General features: G+C 40.5%; 1 protein-coding gene and 1 long non-coding RNA gene across 2 annotated transcripts; both read right to left on the bottom strand.

Annotated features, from left to right (window-relative positions):
• Positions 5,728-8,298, bottom strand: LOC109229411. The gene is made up of 2 exons (XR_002068564.1): positions 7,638-8,298; positions 5,728-6,140 (listed from the first exon to the last, which is right to left on the bottom strand). It is a non-coding gene; the product is annotated as an uncharacterized LOC109229411 (long non-coding RNA).
• LOC109230221 (F-box protein SKIP19-like) lies at positions 8,867-9,862 on the bottom strand. Its single transcript, XM_019395744.1, has 2 exons — positions 9,521-9,862; positions 8,867-9,445 (listed from the first exon to the last, which is right to left on the bottom strand). The coding sequence occupies exons 1-2, from the start codon at positions 9,859-9,861 to the stop codon at positions 8,986-8,988; spliced, it is 801 nt and encodes a 266-aa protein (XP_019251289.1). The 5' UTR covers position 9,862; the 3' UTR covers positions 8,867-8,985.

The following is a 20,982-nucleotide window of genomic DNA, read 5'->3' as shown; positions in this document are numbered from 1 at the left end:
GGAACCTCTCACTAGATCAATTCCGTCAACAGAATTACAAAACGTACTGGCTCCCACACTAGTGGAGCATAAAATCACAGCTTGTAGCCAAAAATACTCAGAATCACATCAAGCCTACCGTAATGGACAATAGGAATTTACTACTAGTCTCATAGCTCTCAGTAATGAATAGAAACAGATGATAGACACGGGCTGTCACTCATAGAACCTCCCAGGCAACACATAATAGAGTGCTAATCATGAAACGCACTCGTCAGTGGAGCAACAAACAGGGGAACTCACCCTGATGAGCAGAACTGTAATGAACTACGGATGGTGCTCCTCTATAATAAACCAAAATAATACCTGAATGACATCATCTGGCATAACGGCCTCAAGCCTACTATATGAAACACATCAACGGGCCGAGTCTCTCTTGGGCGCCCTCTACTCGCTTGAATACCTCGCTATGATGCATTTGTCCGAAGTCTGGGACAATATCTCACCACGTGGCTAGTATCTCCACACTCAAAGCAACCGCGTTGCTGATGTGGCTGTTGGAACTGTGCGGTAAGGGTACTCTGAGGTCCATGAACACCTGAATCACGGTGCGAAGCCTGAAGCGCAAACTGAGCTGGCTGAACCACGAAACCTCTACCATGTCGCACCCTACCTCCAAAATAAGGACCAACAGCTCTCTCCGGTCTACGAGGACTCCTCGCCTCCCCGTACTCTTTCTCCTAATCTCGTCTGTCCTCTCGCTCCCAGTCCCACATGCCCTCTAACCGATGAGCGATCCCTACCATTTGCTGAAATGAAACATCTGACTCCAACTCTCGAGTCATGTTGAGCTGAATGTCATGCCTGAGCCCCTCATTGAATCTACGGACTCACTCTCTAACTGTAGCGACCAAGGCAGTGCTTGTTTAGCCAAACCACTGAATCTGACGGCATACTCTAATGCTGACATAGTGCCCTGGCGCAGCTGCTCAAACTCCACGCGCCATGCATCCCAAAGGGACTGAGGTGCAAACTCTCTCATAAACATCTCTGAAAACTGAACCCTTGTAAGTGAAGCTGCACCGGTCGGGCTACCCAACTCATATGCCCGCTACCACTGATAAGCTGCTCCCTGAAGCTGGAACATAGTAAAAGCAACCCCACTCATCTCAACAATACCCATAGTGCGGAGAATGCGATGGCACTCCTCTATAAAACCCTGTGCGCTCCCTGAAGCCAAAACACTGAATGTAGGAGGGTCATATTCCTTGAACCTTGCAAATCCAAATTGCCCTCCCTTAGATGCTGCTGCCCTGACCATGGGCTGAACTGGAACCACAGGCTGTGTCGCCATGACACCTGGAACCTGACCAACATGAACTCGTTGCTCTGGAGTGTGGGAGGTGGGAGTCTGAGTCCCTCCCCCGGTCTGTGAAGAAGCCGGTGCAACCGGAATCAACCCCGCCTGAGCCAATGTACCAAACATACTCAGGAACTGTGCTAAAATCTCCTAAAGTTCAGGGGTAACAACAGGCGCCTCCGGTACCTGACAAGAACAAATTGAGAAAATTAAGAGTGATTAAAGAAAGGCAGAAACGAAAGAAAAAAGGTGCAGAGTGAAAAGAGTTAGTTAAGGCCGGGATGAAACATGCAGCCGTTCAAAAACATGATAGAAGCGTTTAACTGTTTAGGTGCATTACATCCCAAACGTGCGATTTCCTATCTGTTAAACTCTTGAAACTAACAAGTTTGCTATTGCGCTACAGTTCAGGAAGGTGGTTAGTTTGTTTGACATTCTGGCAAGTCATCCATATAACACCAGGTCAAAATGCAAGGCACTCATGGCTAGCAAAGAATTGGACATAGGTGTGGTTGACCCACCGAGAGAGATGGTGGAATTTGAGTCCGGATTGAAAGAGGAGGTCCACAGGTTGAAGCATCAAATGGTGGAGATGTATCAAGCCTAGATCAGGGGGCATCCTCCACCTTCATTCCCTGCTAACTACACAGAAAATCCTGCTTTCATCCCACCACTGTCACTAGCCCAAGATCCCACTACCATTGATCTTTACTCCCAGCATGCATCGGGCTTCACCCCTTACCAATACCACCAGAAGATCTGTAACAGGTTATGTTATCAAATTTGGAAGCTCCTTGATCTCCTGGAAGTCTAAGAAACAACACACTGTGTCCAGGAGTTCAACTGAAGCGGAGTATAGAAGCATGACCTCAGGTGTTGCAGAAGTTACTTGGCTACTTGGATTGTTTCAGGAATTGGGAGTTCAAATTCTTCAACCTGTAGCTGTGATGAGTGATAGCAAAGCTGCTATGCAAATAGCTGCTAATCCCATCTTTCACGAGAGAACAAGACATATTGAGATCGACAGCCACTTTATTCGAGACAAGATTAAAGGGGGAATGGTACAGACATTCTATGTGCCCACCAGGGATCAACTAGCTGATCTGTTGACTAAGGGCTTAGGACAGCAGCAACACTTGCATTTGTTAGGCAAGCTGGGTGTGCTCAACATATTGCACCCTCCAGCTTGAGGGGAACTATTATCAATGCAGATTTGTACATGTGGCTTATTTAATAGACAGATAATTAGTTAGTTAGTTAGGAGGTTATTAGCTGTTAATGAGCTGTCATTAGTTGAGTTAGTTAGCCTGTATATACGTATGCCTACTGTAGCTGAAGTAATGGAACGGTTTCATTTCCAAAATCCCTTTCTCTCTTCTCTTCTCCAGCTTCTCTCTAATTGCTCCCATGGATGAACACTGTTCTCATCCATATTTTAACATAAAATCTTACGCAAGATCAAATTTTCTCAAGAAAGATTAAGTGAGTTGGCTATATTATCATTCGAAAAAGGATTATTAGAAGAAGTTGATAGCAAAAAAAATTATTAATAATTTTGTATCTCAAAAAGTTAGAAATAGTAATTTCTTTTGGATTTTTTTTTTATAATTTAAGGCCTCCAATAATTTTGACTTTAGGCCACTAAAGTGCTTGAGCCGCCCCTGGATGTCACGTGGCATGCCACCTCAATGCCCCTAACTCATTTTACCCCTCCCTCTATTTGTTCTTTACAATTTAAATTTTCTTTTCCTCCATCACTATAACTGCCACTATTGTCGTGTTCGTTTGATTTATGAAAGATAAACCATCAAAAGAACCTCTACTTACGCCAAAGTTGACGAATAAATTACTTCCAATAAAAAAATATTGTCCAGATAAATTGTTCCTATTTAGAAATTCATTACTATATAACAGCAGAGGTCAATGGCGATGCATCCTTTACTTGTGGAATAATCATTACAAAGTCTTCCGATCCAGAAATTTCACTACATAATTGTTTCTCTTTTTTTTTTCTTTGTTTTTTCCTTTTTAAGTCACACTAATAAGGAGTTGAGAATTCAGGATTTAGGGAACAAAATTTGGGTTGATTATTCAACCAAACTCCGCCAAACTAGCACTGTATCGGATCGTGCTAACCCATTAAGATTTGAAAAAAAAGAATAAATTACTTAGCTTTTTTTGTTTCTGTTAAATTATAAATCTTAATTTCTCATGACTTTCACTCAATTCATTGATCGTTAGTCTATGCACTAAGTAGCAACTTTAGTAGTAAATTATAATAGGTCTCATCGCACGATGACCATCATACTGAAATCTTACACCTACCACAGTTTTCGATGATTTTTAATCATATTAACACGCAACTAACATAAATGTGATGGAATTTTTGGAATCTCTTCACTCTTAATTTAAGGTTGTAAATTCAAATGGTGGCAGTAATAGTGAAAATGGTAGTGGAGTAGAAGGAAATTTTTGTGGTGGAAAATAAAATAAAAGGGAGGGGTAAAATGGGTTAGGAGCACTGAGGTGGAATGCCATGCGGCATCCACCTCATCAAATGTCAGTGACACGTAGGAATGGATGTCCACCTTGGACAAACTTAACGGAAGATGGGTATATTTGAATCAATAGTATTACGATAGGGATATATTTGGACTGAAAGTATAACGAGGGATATATTTAAATATTTTCTAATAATACAGTGATATATTTAGCCCTTTGCCGAAAAATTAATCGTTACATTATATTTTTCAACTCCTATATATATAGTAGACTAGATGTCGTGGAGAGGACTCTTTGTACATTAATAGAAGCAGTTATATTGTGTACAAGTTTGAGTGAGACTCGGCTCACTTGTGAAATCTCTAGCACTTCTGAAATTCTAGTCATATAAATATAATAAAAATAAAACTAATAAATATAAGCTTGATAAAATTCAAGAGGCAAGAAGAGCTTCACAATCCAATGACCAGAAAAAGCCCACAACTTCAGAATTAATGAGGCTTGTCACACCCCCGAGAGGGTGATATAATGGAGTTTTTCCAATTAAAGTGACATTATTCGATATGGGATTATTTATTTATTTCTTTAGAGTCGCCACTTGGAATGATTTATGGTGTTCCAAGTCACCGGTTTATTTTTTTTTTAAAAAAAAATCCCAAATCGAGGAAAAATCGACTTTTATTTTAAAAGTTTGCGAAACCAGAAATTCTAGATAAGGAATTTTGTTAACCCGGGAGAAGGTGTTAGGCATTTCCGGGTTCCGTGGTTCGAGCACGGTCGCGTAAACTGTTAAAATTGGCCTAATTATCTGATTTACTACATGTTTTAAGCCTATTGTGCATTTTATTCCTTTTACCGCTTTCAATTAAATAATTAACTATTTTTAGGATTTATGGAATTATTTCTTGAACAAGTTACGATTGTCGTACACTTGTTTGTTTTGGAACACGCCGCGAACCACGGTACATGAAATGCACCCGTGATTCACGACATGTGTATTTTATTAATATTCGAAGTTGTTGTGATCGGGTTACATGAAATGCACCCCCGAATTTGGGAATTAGATATCATGACTATGCCACGGGAACCGTACCCATAGTCACGATGGTTTATTATAAAACGTGTGCCTAAAGCAAGCTACGAAAGTTCAAAGTATTTTTCCACTAGTATTAATGTGAGGGCCATAAGTTATGGATTTTGTTTATGTATGGCACACCTCAATTTATTTTAAAAGATTTGTATTTTATTAAAGCAAGCTAACGGATGCCCCTATTTGAATCTAATTTGAAGTTCACTAAGAAGCTTTTAATTATAGACATGCTTAGGATGAAGAGCTAGGCCTTTTAATCAATTTTGATAAGGGATTTGGGCCAGCAGTAGCCCATGAATTACTTGGTCAACGAAGAAAATAGCATTGAAACTGTATTAGGCTCAAAACATAGCCAGAACAAAAGAGAACTCAAAGGCTTTTGCCCAGTCTGAGTTTTAACCAAGTCTGCCCACATTGGGCTTGTATTAGGCGGGCCCAATCACGAAAGCTTACTGCCTGAGACTATCTACCTTTACATTTTAAGCCCTAATACATGTTTGCAAAGGTTGTAACTCAATTAACTTTTAAGTAGGACAAAAAAAATAAATAAAAAAAATGAAAGGCATGCATTTATATTGGAATTCGCAAGGGAAACCATTTACAATTGGACCAAGATATTGGGTTTAATGCCCAGGCCCAATGGCCTAGGCCCAGACTCGTTGAGGTTTGTTTTTCCCCATCTGGGCTCAATCGCAAGTCTGGCCCAGCTTTAGTCGCAGAAACATGCCTTTTAGCCTTGAATGTTCGGCCCATAGCCTTGGCCAATTGCATCACTTATACTTACGAAAATATCACAACAAATAATTACACTCTTAACAACAGTTGATTTAATAAGATCAGAACCTAATTCATTACAGTCTTCCAGATAAAAATAAAGCTTACCAAAATCAGAAATATTACATTAAAACCTATTGAATACATAAATTTAAACACTAATCTATTACAACTTCCATGTGATTGATAACCTAGTGAATACTCGCCCCCTTTTGGATATGATTTATCCATCAGAAGCTCAATCCACCTCATGAAAGTACCAGTTTCAGCATGCTTTCAACAGCAGAATCCCACTCTTTGGCTCAGATCTTGCTGATTTGGCAAACTGGTGGCCAAATCTGCAGACTATAGCCATGGGACTAATAACAACACCCTTCAATATCTTCAGATTAATATCACTTCCTTCAGTCGCATATGCAGAAAACTATAGAAGCCCTATATATAATGCTAGAGCTAAAAAAAACTGCCAATTTTAAACATATTGACATCATTTTATTCATACAACATTCATATCCCACTAAATCTCATGGATACAAACAGCTCACACATTCAGCTTTTAAAAGAAAAATGTTGTGCTAAAGTACCAAATAGGTCTGCTCCATTTATGGACTAAACTATGCTACATCATTTCACCTTAAAAAAATAAATCAAATAGCTCTATTTCTAACGAGATTTTCAGCAGCACAATCACAGTAATAGACTTCATTTATCATGGTCAAAGCAAAGAGTGGATAGATTCAGTAATAACAACACATCTTTGATGCACAAAATGTTAAACATAGGCAAATCTTGAACAGATTACAACTCCAGTTTCGTATTTCAAAGAGGTTTCAAATTGTGATGTTACATACCTAACGGCCAGAAACAGAAGAACAACAGGAAGAAGACCAAGTAAGGATCAAAATAATGAAAGCTGAAGCTCAACCAAACTTAGACAACAACAACATGAACAACAGTAAATCCCAGAAAAAGAAAGCTTCAGATTCAATCCATCTTCGACTTATGAAAACCCAGAAACTCTTCAAAGAAGTTCTTTAAGTTTTTGCTAAAATTAGAGGAAAAGAAAATCAGCTTCTTAGGAAACAACAGCTGAAATTTTAGAGTGTATTTTAGGGTTGTAAAAATCTGAATCCTCCTTCCTAATTTTCAGAATGATAGTGTCTATATATAGGCTGCCTAGGGTGGGTATTTTTAGGAATATTCCTTATCCTAATTCTGAAAATAGTATTGTCCTTCCTAACAGCCCTGGTACAGCTGTCCTCCTTATCCTATTTTTCAGCATCTTTTAAAATCATTTTTGGACAGCTGGTACTTCTAGAACTTTCCTCTTCCTAGATATTTTATTTTTTAAAGTTTTGAAGCTCCCTTAAGTTTCCTTTTAGTTCAATTAGGTCCCTATAAGTTTCTACTGGTTTGCAAATCAGCGTAAACACAAATGGGTATGCCAATGTAAATCAAACAACAAAACTTGACAATGATTGAACTTTAAACTTCTGGACACTTAAAAACCTAAAATGAGCTAATTTCATGATGAACCTCTGATTTAAACAACCAGAAACCTAATCCTACTTAAACCGTACAAAATGTTATACCAATCAAATTGAATCTAAGAGATGAATAGTGAAGCATGAACTAGTATGAAGCATTCGAATCAAACTGACAACAATAATCTAAATAACCTAGAGCATGCAATTAAATACCAAAACGAAAAAAAAAGAACAAGAAAACAAAAGCAGGAAAAGGGAAACAATATAAGGATCCTAAAATTTAAATCATGTTACTGATTAATTAACCAAAAATAAGAAAAACAGAGATGCATAAAAAAGAAAACCTAATCAACACATTTTTTCATTTTCTTTTGTTTTCAACCAGTGTGGACCAAAACATACGTAAGAATAAAAATAGGACAAGAAAAGTAGGGGAAAGTAATACCTAATGAGGTTCAGGAATGAAGGAACAGACCCCGGACTCGAACAAGGCTGGCTAGACTCCGATCGTGCTTCGAGGTGGGTCCAAAATTACATTAAATAATCGTTCTTGCTGAGAACGATTAGTTAATGTAAATTTTAGGCTCAACTCGTGCCTTAAAACTCGATGAATCAGAAGAAAATTCAGCAAAGTGGGTAAACTAGGGTTCCGAATTTCCAGATCTGGAATTAACGGAATTGGACGGGTCTTTTGGGGGAAAGGTTAGTAGATTGGTATAGAGGGGAGGCTGGGAGTATGTATAGTGAATTTGGGTTGATTTGGATGAACTAGGGTTTTAGGTCCCGATTTTAGATCTGAAATTCGAGCAATTTGGCAAGGGTTTGAGGGAATCGATTTGTGGATTTGGAAAGGGGAGGGAGAGGAGAACACAGGGTGTAAATTTGGTGGAGTTTGGGGTGTCGCCGCCGCCGTGTGGCGATTTCCGGCGGCGGAACACGGCGGAGCCGGCGAGGTGTTTGGGGGCGGCTAGGGTTTGGTTTAGAGATAGAGATGAGGGTGAAATGGGAGGTGTTTTGGGGGTTAGGGGGGGTCGTTCAGACAGTTATATTGGGGTGGAGTGATCAGTTCCCATCCGTTCGATCAAAAGAGATCAACGGATGGGATTTTATGGTAAGAAACGACGCCGTTTTATTTATTGGGGGGGCTGGACCGGGTAGGCTAGGTTTGGGCTGGGTTTGGGGCGGATTTGGGAACGGATTTGGGCATAAATTCAGCCCAAATTCAAGTCTAAAACCTTTGGCTCAATTATCCTTTTTATTTCCTTTTTTCTTTGTTTTTCTTTTTCTTTAATTAAAAAATCCTAAATTAATCTAAATTTTAAAATTAAGCTAATTATCTAATTATAAAATTTTTAACAATTACTTGATCCTAAATTAAAAGAGAAAAATCACTAATCTAAAATTTAAAAGGTAAAAATGTAAAAATGAGCCATTTTTGTGATTTTCATTTTTAATAAAGCAATTAATTAAATAGTTAATCCTAAAACTATAAAAACAAAAATCTAAATACAATGCATGGTATTTTTGATATTTTTTTAATGATTTTAACAAAATTAAACGTGCACAAAAATGCAAACAATTAATAAAATCCTACAAAAATCCTACAAAATGGCAAATAATTTGAAAAATCTATTTTCTTTAAATTTTATAAGAATATTTTATAAAGGGCAAAAATCACATGCTCAGTCTGATGCTAGAAACAAAACCCTTATATCTTTTTCAAAAACCAAAGTGATCATCAGATATGTTATACTTGTCAACTGCAACCCCCCACCGCCCACCTAAGGCTCAAATTAAAATTCAAAACCTTCCATAGAGTCATGAGGGAGCTTCACATCCTTAATCTGTCGAGAAATTCTACTATTCAAGACTTGGTTGAGTCTAACATTAAAGCACCCCCGCAAGTCAAGTGATACAAGATTAGGACAACCATCAAGAATAGCTTGAAGGCCTTCATTTGTCATATAATTCCTAATGAGCTGAAGGCGGCGCAGGGCAGGCAGGCTTTGAGCAATAGCTAGAGCCTCTTCATTTATTTCTTCACCGGATTTCATAATACATGAGATCTTCTTCAATTCTAACGACTTAAACCATGACCAAGAGCGTTCAAGAGCTTCAAAAGCCTTAGCTGTGATAGTAGCGTCTATCAGACTTAGCTCTTCCAATGATGGCAACTTTTGAACTACTTCAATGAAGCCTTCGCGTTGTAGTTTTGAGTAGCAGTACCACGTAATACTAAGTCTTTTAATTTTTCTTGATCATGATCAAAAGAAAAAGTGAATAAATGAAATGCAAGTGGAAACATACATTAAGGAAGCCAGAAATTACCTCTCCGCTACGTGAAAAAGCAACTCTTTCGTGGCGAAGAATGACAATCTGATGTCAACTACTTCACCTTGGCTTCGAACAATGGCATGGCGACACATTTCCTCTAAGTGGTAAGGCTGGATATAAGGGCCGCCATAATTCCACATGTCAATGACTCGCCACATGGACGGGTCCTTGCACACGCGCCTCCATGTAGTGCACACCTTCTGTGCAGTCAACAGTATCTCCACCGCACCCAGCCTGTGTAATTTGTTGGCCCATATACCTTCCGGCAGTTCCAACCACGGTGGAATTTGCAACGTTGACATAATTTCACCGTCTCCTTTTCCCTTTGTATTCATTATTTTTTCCTAGGAGAATTGGGAAAAGTATGAGCTACTAGTTCTTGGACACTACATTTCACCTGTATCTCATGCTAATTAATCAGTGGCGGATCCAGGATTTTAAAATTATGGGTGCTCGCTGATAAAGACTCCAAAAGAAGAGGAAAAATAAATTTATTTATGGGTGCTCACTCAATATTTATCTAAATATTTGTACAATAGTTTATGTAAATTACTAAATATGGTCAAAGTTTATGGGTGCTTAAGCACCCACAAGTGGCTATGTGCATCCGCCACTGTAATTAATACAAATATTTTAAATATTAGAATAAATAATGAGTTAGACGAACTATGAAGGGGAAAAATACAAGCTCAAATTGATGAATTATAAACCCACTCAATCGCTAATTATTGTTGTTGCAAAGCACAATCTTACTGAAATTGCTAGAAAGTAAAGACTCACGCATAAATTAAAGAAGAATTAATTAGGAGAATGAAAAAAATTCTTATAACGGTAAAGAAAAATTGTTGTAGTAGCAAAAAACTTATGGGAGAAAATAAAAGAGCATATATTTTACATGAATAGGAATTATAAATAAATAAAAATATTCCATGCATGGAGTACCTTTTTTGGTACACTCATACTCATTGTGTTTACTTTGTGTGAATGCTAACTCACTCTTCGTTCTAATGTTAAATTGTCAAGCAGTTGCCAATGGCATAAAAGGAGCTTTTGTTCTAATTTTCAATTCTTCTATACTTTTATCCTTTTGATATCAACTATTTATATCATTATGTTATAGAAAAATAATATTAATACATCGTGAGAATGATTGCAATCACAACCATCTCGAATTAGCAAAGCTCAAATAAAATGTAAGAACAAAAGAAATAAGTATACCTAACTTGAGAGACGTAAAAGTGGAGATGGAACATGATGGATTGTTGAATTTAGTTCGTTGTCCACTCATGATTTATACAAATAAATAAAGTATGAGAGAAGGCTGACATACAAGAAAATGCACTAATTGCTAAAAACTGAAAAGGAAATACATTTCAAAGGCAATTATGAGTATAAAAGAATGCAATGCAGGAAGTCCAATTTCATTTATTGGGGCCATGTGAACGACTCCCATGTTTCTATTTCTGCTGATTTTCATTTTTTTTTTGCATTAATTTTTTTCTTTCGTTATCTTTGAAAAATGTATATGTACATTTTCGCACAACAAAGGTAAAATAGCCGTTCAAAATTTTTATGGTTATTTTGATATTTTAATTTGCACTTTAAATAAGTTTACCTAATTTAAGAGGTCTAAATGAGTGTTATATATCAAAATGGAATCAGATGAATTGTTGAATTTAGTTCATTGTTCATTCATGATTTAAAGGAAGCACATTTCAAAGGTTAGTTTCAATAGGCAATGGGAGATGAAAGCAATTATGAGTGAAAAAAAGATGCATTGCATGAAGTCCAAGAGTTATTTTCCATTTACTATGGCCATCTAAACGGCTCCCACATTTCTATTTATTTTAATTTTATTTTTTATTTGCATTAAACTTTTTCTTTTGTTATCTTTGAAGAATGCATATTTATATTTTTGCACAAGAAGTTTCTTAAAATAATGCTTGTTTGAAGCGTAAAATAGTCTCAAACTTTTAATGTCATTTTAGTCTTCATACTTATAATATAATATAATAATACTTATAATATAATATAATATAATGATATGATGTCTTTAAAGTGGCGAAAAATAGCGGGAAGGTTATTGCTTAATAGAAGGTCCTCATTGGGTAAAATTATACATTCTAATTCTGTAACGACCCGGCCGGTCGTTTTGAGTGTTGTAGCCCCGTTCCCCCATTTACTGCTCTTTTTGTGCTTTATAGCTGTTATATGACTTATCGGGTTAGTTGGTTCGGGTCCGGAAGGATTTGGGAATGAATTGAGATACTTAATCTCATAATTGAGAGCTTAAGTTGGAAAAGTTGACCGGATGTTGACTTATGTGTAAACGACTCCGGAATAGAATTTTTATGGTTCCGTTAGCTTAGTTGGATGATTTTGGACTTAGAAGCGTGTCCTGATTGTGATTTGGAGGTCCGTACTGGAATTAGGCTTGAAATGGCGAAAGTTGGATTTTTGAAAAGTTTGACCGTGAGTGGACTTTGATATCACGGTCGGATTGGGATTCCAAAAGTTGAAGTAGGTCTGTGGTGTTATTTGTGACTTGTGTGAAAAATTTGGGGTCATTCTGACGTGTTTTATAGGTTTCGGCGTCGTTTGTAGAAGTTGGAAGTTTCAAAGTTCATTAGGCTTGAATCTATGTGCGATTCGTGTTCTTGATGTTATTTGAACTGATTTGAGGGTTTGACTAAGTTGGTATGATATTTTGGGACTTGATGTTATGTTTGGTTGAGGTTCCGGGAGCCTCAGGTGAGTTTCAGATGGTTGACGGATCAAGATTTAAAGTTGAAGGATTGCTGAAGTTTGAGTGCTGCTGGTGTAACCGCACTTGCGCAGTGGGAACTGCAGATGCGAGCTCGCAGGTGCGTGATAAGTTCCGAAGATGCGGAGTCTGAAGAGAGGGGAGCAGATGGTCGCAGGTGCGAAGGTTTTCCTGCACTTGCGTGACCGCAGATGCAGGGTGAGGATCGCAGAAGCGGAGAAGGGTAGTGGAGCTGGGCTCCGCAGAATTAGATGGTTGTCCGCAGGAGCGTGTCCGCAAGAGCCGAAGTTGGGGCTGCAGATGCGAAGGAAACTGCAGAAACCAGCATTTTTTGCTCCCGCGAGGCCGCAGAAGCGGCTAAGTTGCCGCAGGTGTGAAAAGCCTGGGCATAACATATATAAGCGAGGGTTTCGATAATGCTGGTGTAATTTAGGGGTGTGAGGCTAGGGATTTAGAGAGTTTGATTTGAGGATTTGAGTGGCAATTTGGTGTTGGATTTTGATAAATTAGGTATGGTTAGACTCGTGGTTAAATGGGCTTTCGGATTTTGTGACTTTTGTTGGATTTTGAGATATGGGCCCGGAGCCCGGCTTGGAGCCGATTTTGGTTTTTTGAGTTATAACTTCGTGTTGTAAAATTGATTACTTTAGCTCGTATTGATTGTATTGTACTGCTTGTGGCTAGATTCGGGTCATTTGGAGGCCGATTTGTGAGGCAAAGGCATGTTAGAGTAGAGTTTTTGCTCAGATTGAGGTAAGTAACACTTCTAAACTTAGTTCTGGATTTCGAAACCCCCAAATCTGTGTTATATGATTGGTGTTGCGCACATTCCAAGTGACGGGCGTGTACCGTGAGAATTGTGACCTGGTCGATTCCATGGCACTATATAGTGGACTTATCTTGTTTATGTCCGTGTTTTCATTATGTGATAAAATAATTAAGCTATTTATCATGCTAGAGATAATGTTTAGGCTATATACCGATACTGTTGGGACCCATAGTGGTCGTTTCTTGCTGTTGTCTTACTGATTTCATTGATATTTCGTACTCAATCATATTCATTCATTTCATATCATATCTCAGTCTCTGTTGTTATTTATTGATACATCATATCATTGTTTTCGGGCTAGTTTCATGACATTGTGAGCCCGTGAGAGAGAGACTAGAGAGATTGATGACTGAGTGAGGCCGAGGGCCTGATTATGAATGATATTTACGGGATCACGTTGCACGTCGCAGCGGGTATTACTGATTTATGATAGCGCTTGGGTTGAAGGAGCCCCTCCGGTATCTACACACACCCCTAGTGAGCGCGGTTGATTATATTGAGGGATGGATCTTCCCCACGAGCTGGACTGGCCCTACGCAGTACTGAGTGACTGATGGTTAGTTGATATATATATATTCCGGGATGGATCTTCCTAGGGCCGGATTGTCCACATACAATACTAAGTGATTGGGCATTTGAGAGTGTGAACACATGAGGCTGTCAGCATGGTGTATCACATACAGCATGTGCATTGGCATGTAGAAGTAGAGGAGTTATACTCTACATATCATTCAGATTTGATCTATCTTACTGTATTGAGTTTAACTGTTGAAGTTAAAAGCATGTATATGTTTCTGCACTATTATTTCTATAATGAACTGTATCGGTTGAGTTTGTCACTACTTTTAGTCCAAAGTTTGGATTTGTTACTTATTGAGTTGGTAGTACTCACGTTATACCCTGCACCTCGTGTACAAATCCAAGTGCTTCCGGTCACGTCGACTACTAAGTGTGGAGTCAGGATCTCGGGAGACTATCGAGGTAGCTGCATGGCGTTCGCAGACCTTGACTCTCCTTCATTATCTTTACTTGTATTTCAGTTTTTACTCTTTAGACATTGTATTATACTATCTTCCGTTGTAGATACTCATGTACTCGGTGACATCCCGATTTTGGGAGAGATTGTATTGGGTTGTGTATTTATTTCTGTTTTCAAAAGGTTTTCCTTAAATATTAACTGCTTCCGTATTTTTTAAAGCTTTTGGTTATGCTGAAATGGTTGAGTACTTGGCTTGCCTAGTTCCACGATAGGAGCCATCATGACGGTTAGTTTTGGGTCGTGACAAGTTGGTATCAGAGCCTAGGTTACGTAGGTCTCACGAGTCATGAGCAGGTTTAGTAGAGTCTTGCGGATCGGTGTGGAGACGTATGTACTTATCTTTGAGAGATTGTCGAACCCTTAGGGAACTTCACATTATTGAATTCTTGTCGTACGAATCTGTTGATTCCGGTGACTAAACTTCTGTTATTGTATTCTCTCATAGATGGTGAGGACATGTACTATTGGGCAGGATGGACAGCCACCAGTACCACCAGCTAGGGCCGCTAGAGGCCGAGGTCGCGGTAGGGGAAGAGATGCAGCCTGTACAACAGCTAGGGTAGCACCTGCAGATCCACCAGTTGCCCTAGTTCCGAAGCAGGTTCCAGTTGTGGATGAGCTAGTGGGGCCAGCTCAGGCACCAGCTGTGCCCATTGTGATTCCAGGCCTTCAGAAGGCCTTGGCTCAGATTCGGACCGTGTGCACCAGTCTTTCTCAGGCGATCTCTGTTCCGGCCGCAACAGCCATTTCTCAGGCCGGGGGAGGTACTCAGACTCCCGCCACCCATACACCAGAGTAAGTGATGCAGGGACTTCAGACACCGGGGGCACTACAAGCCTATCCGGTTGCAGCTGCTCAAGCCCATGAGGTTCCTGCTATGGCTGATGATAAGCAAAAGAGACTAGAGAGGTTTGGGAGACTCCGGCCTCCATCTTTCAGTGGGGCAGAGTCGAAGAATGCCAAGGCTTCTTGGACAGGTGTTGATTCTTTGTACGACCGGTATTCTGGAGACCGATGGGGTCTCGTTCACTATTTTTTAGTTCACTGGGGGTGCCTTCAGTTGGTGGGAGGCTTATGAGAGGCGCAGGACGGTCGGTGCAGCACCACTTACATGGCAGGAGTTCTCCGTTCTCTTCTTAGTGAAGTTCGTGCCATAGTCTCGCAGAGAGGAGCTGTGCAGACAGTTTGAGCAGTTACGTCAAGATAACATGTCTGTGACGTAGTACGAGATGAGGTTTTCTAAGTTGGCTCATCACGCAGTTTGGTTGGTTCCCACTAATAGGGAAATAATTAGGAGGTTCATTGATGGCCTTACATATCAGCTGCAGTTGCTTATGACTCGAGAGAGGGTATCAGGTGCTACTTTTGACGAGTTGGTCGACATTGCTCGGCAGATAGAGATGGTCCGCAGTCAGGAGCAGGGTGAGAGGGAGGCTAACAGGACTTGTGGACCGGCTGGTTTCAGCGGTGTTCCTTCTGGGCGTTAGTTCCACTATGGCAGGGGTCGTCCTTATAGGCATGCTCATACGGCTCGTCCAGTTCACCATTGTGCATCATCCGGCCATGGTTCATACAATACTCATCAGGGTCATTCATCTCTCAGTACCCTTCCAGCTAAGAGTTTGTCCCATGCACCTTCAGTTCAGGGCTCATCGGCACCGGGTTCTTCTAGCGGGTACTCTAGTGCTCGGGGCTCCCTTCAGTCCCCACTGCCATTCACAGGGAGGGGTTGTTTTGAGTGCGTAGATATGGGTCACATCAAGAGGCATTTTCCCTGCCTTTCGGGAGGTCCAGCTCATCAGAGGAGTCAGCCTACGACTTCAGCACCCGTTACTTCACCACCCGCCCAGTAGCTCGGGGTGGAGCCCAGTCAGCTAGGGGTCGCCCTAGAGGGAGAGGCCGATCAGGTGGCGGTCAGGCTCGATTCTATGCTGTTCCTTCCAGACCGGATGCTGTTGCTTCAGATGCACTGATCACAAGTATTGTCTCAGTTTTCCACAGGGATGCCTCTGTATTATTTGACGTTGGTTCCACTTATTCGTATGTATATCGTACCCCGTGAGTCCATAGTTTTATCTATTCATGTCTCTACGCCCGTGGGCGATACTATTGTTGTGGACCGTGTATATCGATCGTGTGTGGTGACTATTGGGGATTGGAGACTAGAGTTGATCTGTTGTTGCTTAGTATGGTGGACTTTGACGTGATTTTGGGTATGGATTGGTTGTCTCCATGTCATGTTGTTCTATATTGTCACGCTAAGATCGTGAAGTTGGCGATGCCGGGATTGCCAAGGATTGAGTGGAGAGGTTCTTTAGACTATGTTCCCAGTACAGTAATTTCATATTTGAAGGCCCAACGGATGGTTGGAAAGGGTTGTTTATCTTATTTAGCCTTTGTGAGGGATATTGGTGCTGATACTCTTACTATTGATTCTGTTCCGGTGGTGCGAGAGTTTCCAGATGTGTTTCCTGCAGACCTGCCGGGCATGCCACCCGACAGGGATATCGACTTCGATATTTACTTGGTGCCGGCCACTCAGCCCATTTCTACTCCACTGTATCGCATGGCACCAACTGAGTTGAAGGAATTGAAGAGCAGCTTCAGGAACTCCTTGATAAGGGGTTTATTAGGCCTAGTGTGTCGCCTTGAGGTGCACCAGTAAAGTTTGTTAAGAAGACGGATGGTAATATGAGGATGTGCATTGATTATAGGCACCTGAACAAAGTCACAATCAAGAACAAGTATCCTTTGCCACGTATTGATGATCTATTTGACCAGCTTCAGGGAGCGAGGGTGTTCTCTAAGATTGATTTGAGGTCTGGGTATCACGAGTTGAAGATTCGGGACTCGAATATTCTAAAGACAACATTCAGGACCCGCTATGGTCATTATGAGTTCCTTGTGATGTCTTTTGAGCTGACCAACGCCCCAGCCACATCCGTGCATTTGATGAACATCGTGTTTCAGCCTTATCTCGACTCGTTTGTCATAGTTTTCATTGATACTATCTTGATGTACTCTCGTAGCCCGAAGGAGCATGCCCAACATTTGAGGATTGTGTTACAACGGCTGAGGGAGGAGAAACTTTATGCCAAGTTCTCCAAGTGTGAGTTTTGGCTCAGTTCAGTGGCGTTCTTGGGACACGTGGTGTCCAATGAGGGTATTCAGGTGGATCCGAAGAAGATAGAAGCGGTTCAGAGTTGGCCAGACCGTCCTCAGCTACGGAGATTCGGAGCTTTCTTGGGTTGGCCCAGGGAAGATCCATCCCAGAATATATACATCACTGACCATCAGTAACCTATTACGGGGAAGGCCAATCCGGCCCGTGGAGAAGATCCATCTCCAGGTATCAAATGCTTCGGACAAGATCTATGTCCAAGGAAGATCCATCCCTCAATAGTGTCAACCGCGCTTCACTGGGGGTTTGTACAGACTCCGGAGGGGCTCCTACAACCTAAGCGCTATCATAATATCAGTATCCCATAACTGTCACTCATAATCAGGCTCTCGGCCTCACTCAGTCGTCAATCTCTCTAGTCTCACTCACGGGCTCACAATGTCATGAAAACTAGCCCGAAACAATGATATGATGTATCAATAAATAACAACTGAGACTTAGTTATGATATGAAATGAATAAATATGACCAAATACAAAATATCAATGAAAATCAGTAAGGTGACAGCAAGAAACGACCAGTATGGGTCCCAACAGTACCGACATTATCACGTGATGAAAACATGGATATAGTCACTACAGTGCCATGGAATCAACTAGGTCACAATTCTCACGGTGCACACCCGCATGCCCGTCACTTGGCATGTGCGTCACCTTAATACCAATCACATAACACATAACTCGGGGTTTGAACCCTCAGAACCAAGTTTGAAAGTGTTACTTACCTCAATCCGAGCATAACTCTACTCCAAAATGCATTGGCCTCTCAAATCGGTCTTCAAACATCCCGAATCTAGCCACAAGTAGTACAATACAATCAACATAGGATAAGGTATCAATTTCACAATAAAAGTACAAAATTATAGCCAAAAATCCGAAATCAGCTCAAATTCGGCCCCGAGCCCACGTCTCGAAATCCGACAAAAGTCACAAAACCCAAAATTCCATTCACTCACGAGTCTAACCATACCAAATTTACTCAAATCCGATAACAAAATTTCATTCAAAATCTCAAAAATCTAACTCAAGAATTCTTCCTCTTTATCCCCAATTTTCCACCCCAAATCACAAATTAGATGATGGAATTAAAGGCATAATCATGGAATTTTGCCAAAACCAAGTAAGAATCACTTACCCCAATAAACTTTTTGAAAATCCCTTCAAGAATCGCCCAAATCCGAGGTCTCTAGCTCATAATATGAAAATGGGTTCAAACCCTCGTTTTCGAAATTTAACACTGCTGCCCAGTTATTCCTTCTTCGTGAACGCGACCATCCTCTCGCGTTCGCGTAGACCAATCTGACTGCCTCTCAATTTAACTCCTCGCGAACGTGACCAATGCTTTGCGAACGCGATGCTTTACCAACTCTACTCTTCGCGAACGCAACCCTTGCCCCGCGAACGCGTAGGCCAAAAAGGCTGGGGTTCCGAGCTGCCTCAACATCTCTTCGCGGACGCGACCTCTCTCTCTCGTTCGCAGTAAACACACAACCATACCTTTGCGTTCGCATCCTCTTCTTCGCGAACTCGAAGAACAAAATCTTCCCAGTTGACAAACACCCTTCGCGAACGTGAGGCTCTTCTCGCGAACACGTGAGAGGAAACCAGAAGAATCACACCAGCAGTGATTAGCCAACAACCAAAGTCCAAAAATGATTCATTAACCACCAGAAATTCACCCGAGGCCCCCCGGAACCTCAACCAAACATACCAACAATTCCCAAAACATCATACACTGACCCTGAAATCACCTCAAACAATATAGAAAACACGAATTACACACGGATTCAAGCCTAATGAACTTTGAAATTTCCAAATTCTACAAACGAAGCCGAAACCTATGAAATCACGTCCGATTGACCTTAAATTTTGCACACAAGTCATAAATGACACCACGAACCTACTCCAACTTCCAGAAATCCAATCCGACCCTGATATCAAAAGGTCCACTCCCGGTCAAACTTCCCAAAATTCTAATATTTCATCAATTCAAGCCTAATTCTGCTACAGGCCTCCAAATCACAATCTGGACGTGCTCCGAAGTCAAAAATCACCTAACAGGGCTAACGAAACCATCATAATTCAAATCCGAGGTCGTTTACATATAATTCAACATCGGGTCAACTTTTCGAACTTAAGCTTTCAAATAAGAGACTAAGTGTCTCAATTCATTCTGAAATCACTTCGGACCCGAACTAACTAACCCGATAAGTCATATAAAAGTTGTATAACACAAAAAGAGCAATAAATGGGGGAACGAGGCTACAACGCTCAAAATGACCGGCCGGTCGTTACATCCTCCCCCTCTTAAATAAACGTTCGTCCTCGAATGGGTCTAGAAACATACCTGAAGTCTCAAATAGGCATGGATATCTGCTCCGCATCTCTCGCTCAGTATCCCAAGTAGCCTCCTTCACAGGCTGACCTCTCTACTGCACTTTCACTGAAGCTATATCCTTTGACCTCAACTTTCGAACATGCCGCTCCAAAATGGACACCAACTCCACATCATAAGTCAAATCATCATCCAACTGAACCGTGCTGAAATCCAAAACATGAGACGGATTGCTGATGTACTTCCGGAGCATAGAAACATGAAATACTGGATGCACACTCGGCAAGCTAGGTGGCAAGGCAAGCTTGTAAGCCACCTCCCCAATCCTCTAAAGTACCTCAAAAGGCCCAATGAACCGAGGGCTCAACTTGCCCTTCTTCCCGAACCTCATAACAACTGGCCGAGTCATAATAGTTAGGCTAGGCGAGTAGTATTTCGGGAGAAGACTACGAGTAATATTAACCCTATTAATCAATAAACTAGATAAATTAATTAGACGATTTAGGTAGAAAATTCAACGGGATTGTTAGCCAACCCATAGCTCTAGAATATTGTCTATAATTGAATTCGTGTCTATGATTGCCGACTTGTTTCCTTTACTTTCTTAGTTTGCAACTCTAGATTAGTCGTAGTTAATAGTCTTTAGAAAATCACTTGGATAGATTAATAGTCTTAGTTTAATTTAGTTGATAGTCAATTACAAGTCTATGTGAGTACGATATCTGGACTTACAATCCTACATTACTTGTAGACCACGTATACTTGCGTGTGCATTTGGGAGCAACAAGTTTTTGGCGCCGCTGCCGTGGACTTAGAAATTAAATTATTTTACTAGATCAGATTTTTACTTTTTGTCCATTCAAATTTATTTATTTTAGCTTAATTTAATATTTAATTATCTTTGTTGACATGGCATCTTGTAATGAGAATTGGTCGAATATTGGTTATTCTTATTTTGGTGATCCTTGTCCATATTGTGGAGGACCACACTTGTGGCAAAATTGTGAACCTCAATCTTATGAGTGAAATTTTTGTAATGTGTGTGGTGGTCAAGGTGGCCATTGGGATAGTTGTCCTAACTCTTATTATTCTTCTCTGAGCTCTTATTATGATGTTTCTAATAATGTTTATGAGTTTGATAGGAGCAATGAAGTGGAGGATGTGGAATGTTTTGCCCGTATTATTGACATGATGAGGCAAGTAGCCAAACAACAAGATGAAATTCACAAAAAGACTACCTTAGCAATCAAAGGATTGAATGGAAGAATTAATGGCCAATTTTCAAGAAGAACCTCAATTCGATGAAGAGA

The sequence above is a fragment of the Nicotiana attenuata genome, chromosome 7 (genome assembly GCF_001879085.1).
Source record: "Nicotiana attenuata strain UT chromosome 7, NIATTr2, whole genome shotgun sequence".
Taxonomy (NCBI): Eukaryota; Viridiplantae; Streptophyta; class Magnoliopsida; order Solanales; family Solanaceae; genus Nicotiana; species Nicotiana attenuata.
This window is presented reverse-complemented; position numbering and strand designations above follow the sequence as displayed.

What these genes read in the sequence shown, in the direction of transcription:
- LOC109230221 (XM_019395744.1), bottom strand. Translation starts at nt 9,861, where the DNA reads ATGAATACAAAGGGAAAAGGAGACGGTGAAATTATGTCAACGTTGCAA. An exon ending in CTTTTTCACGTAGCGGAGAG is followed by an intron (nt 9,446 to 9,520) that starts GTAATTTCTGGC and finishes ATCATGATCAAG; the next exon opens with AAAAATTAAAAGACTTAGTA.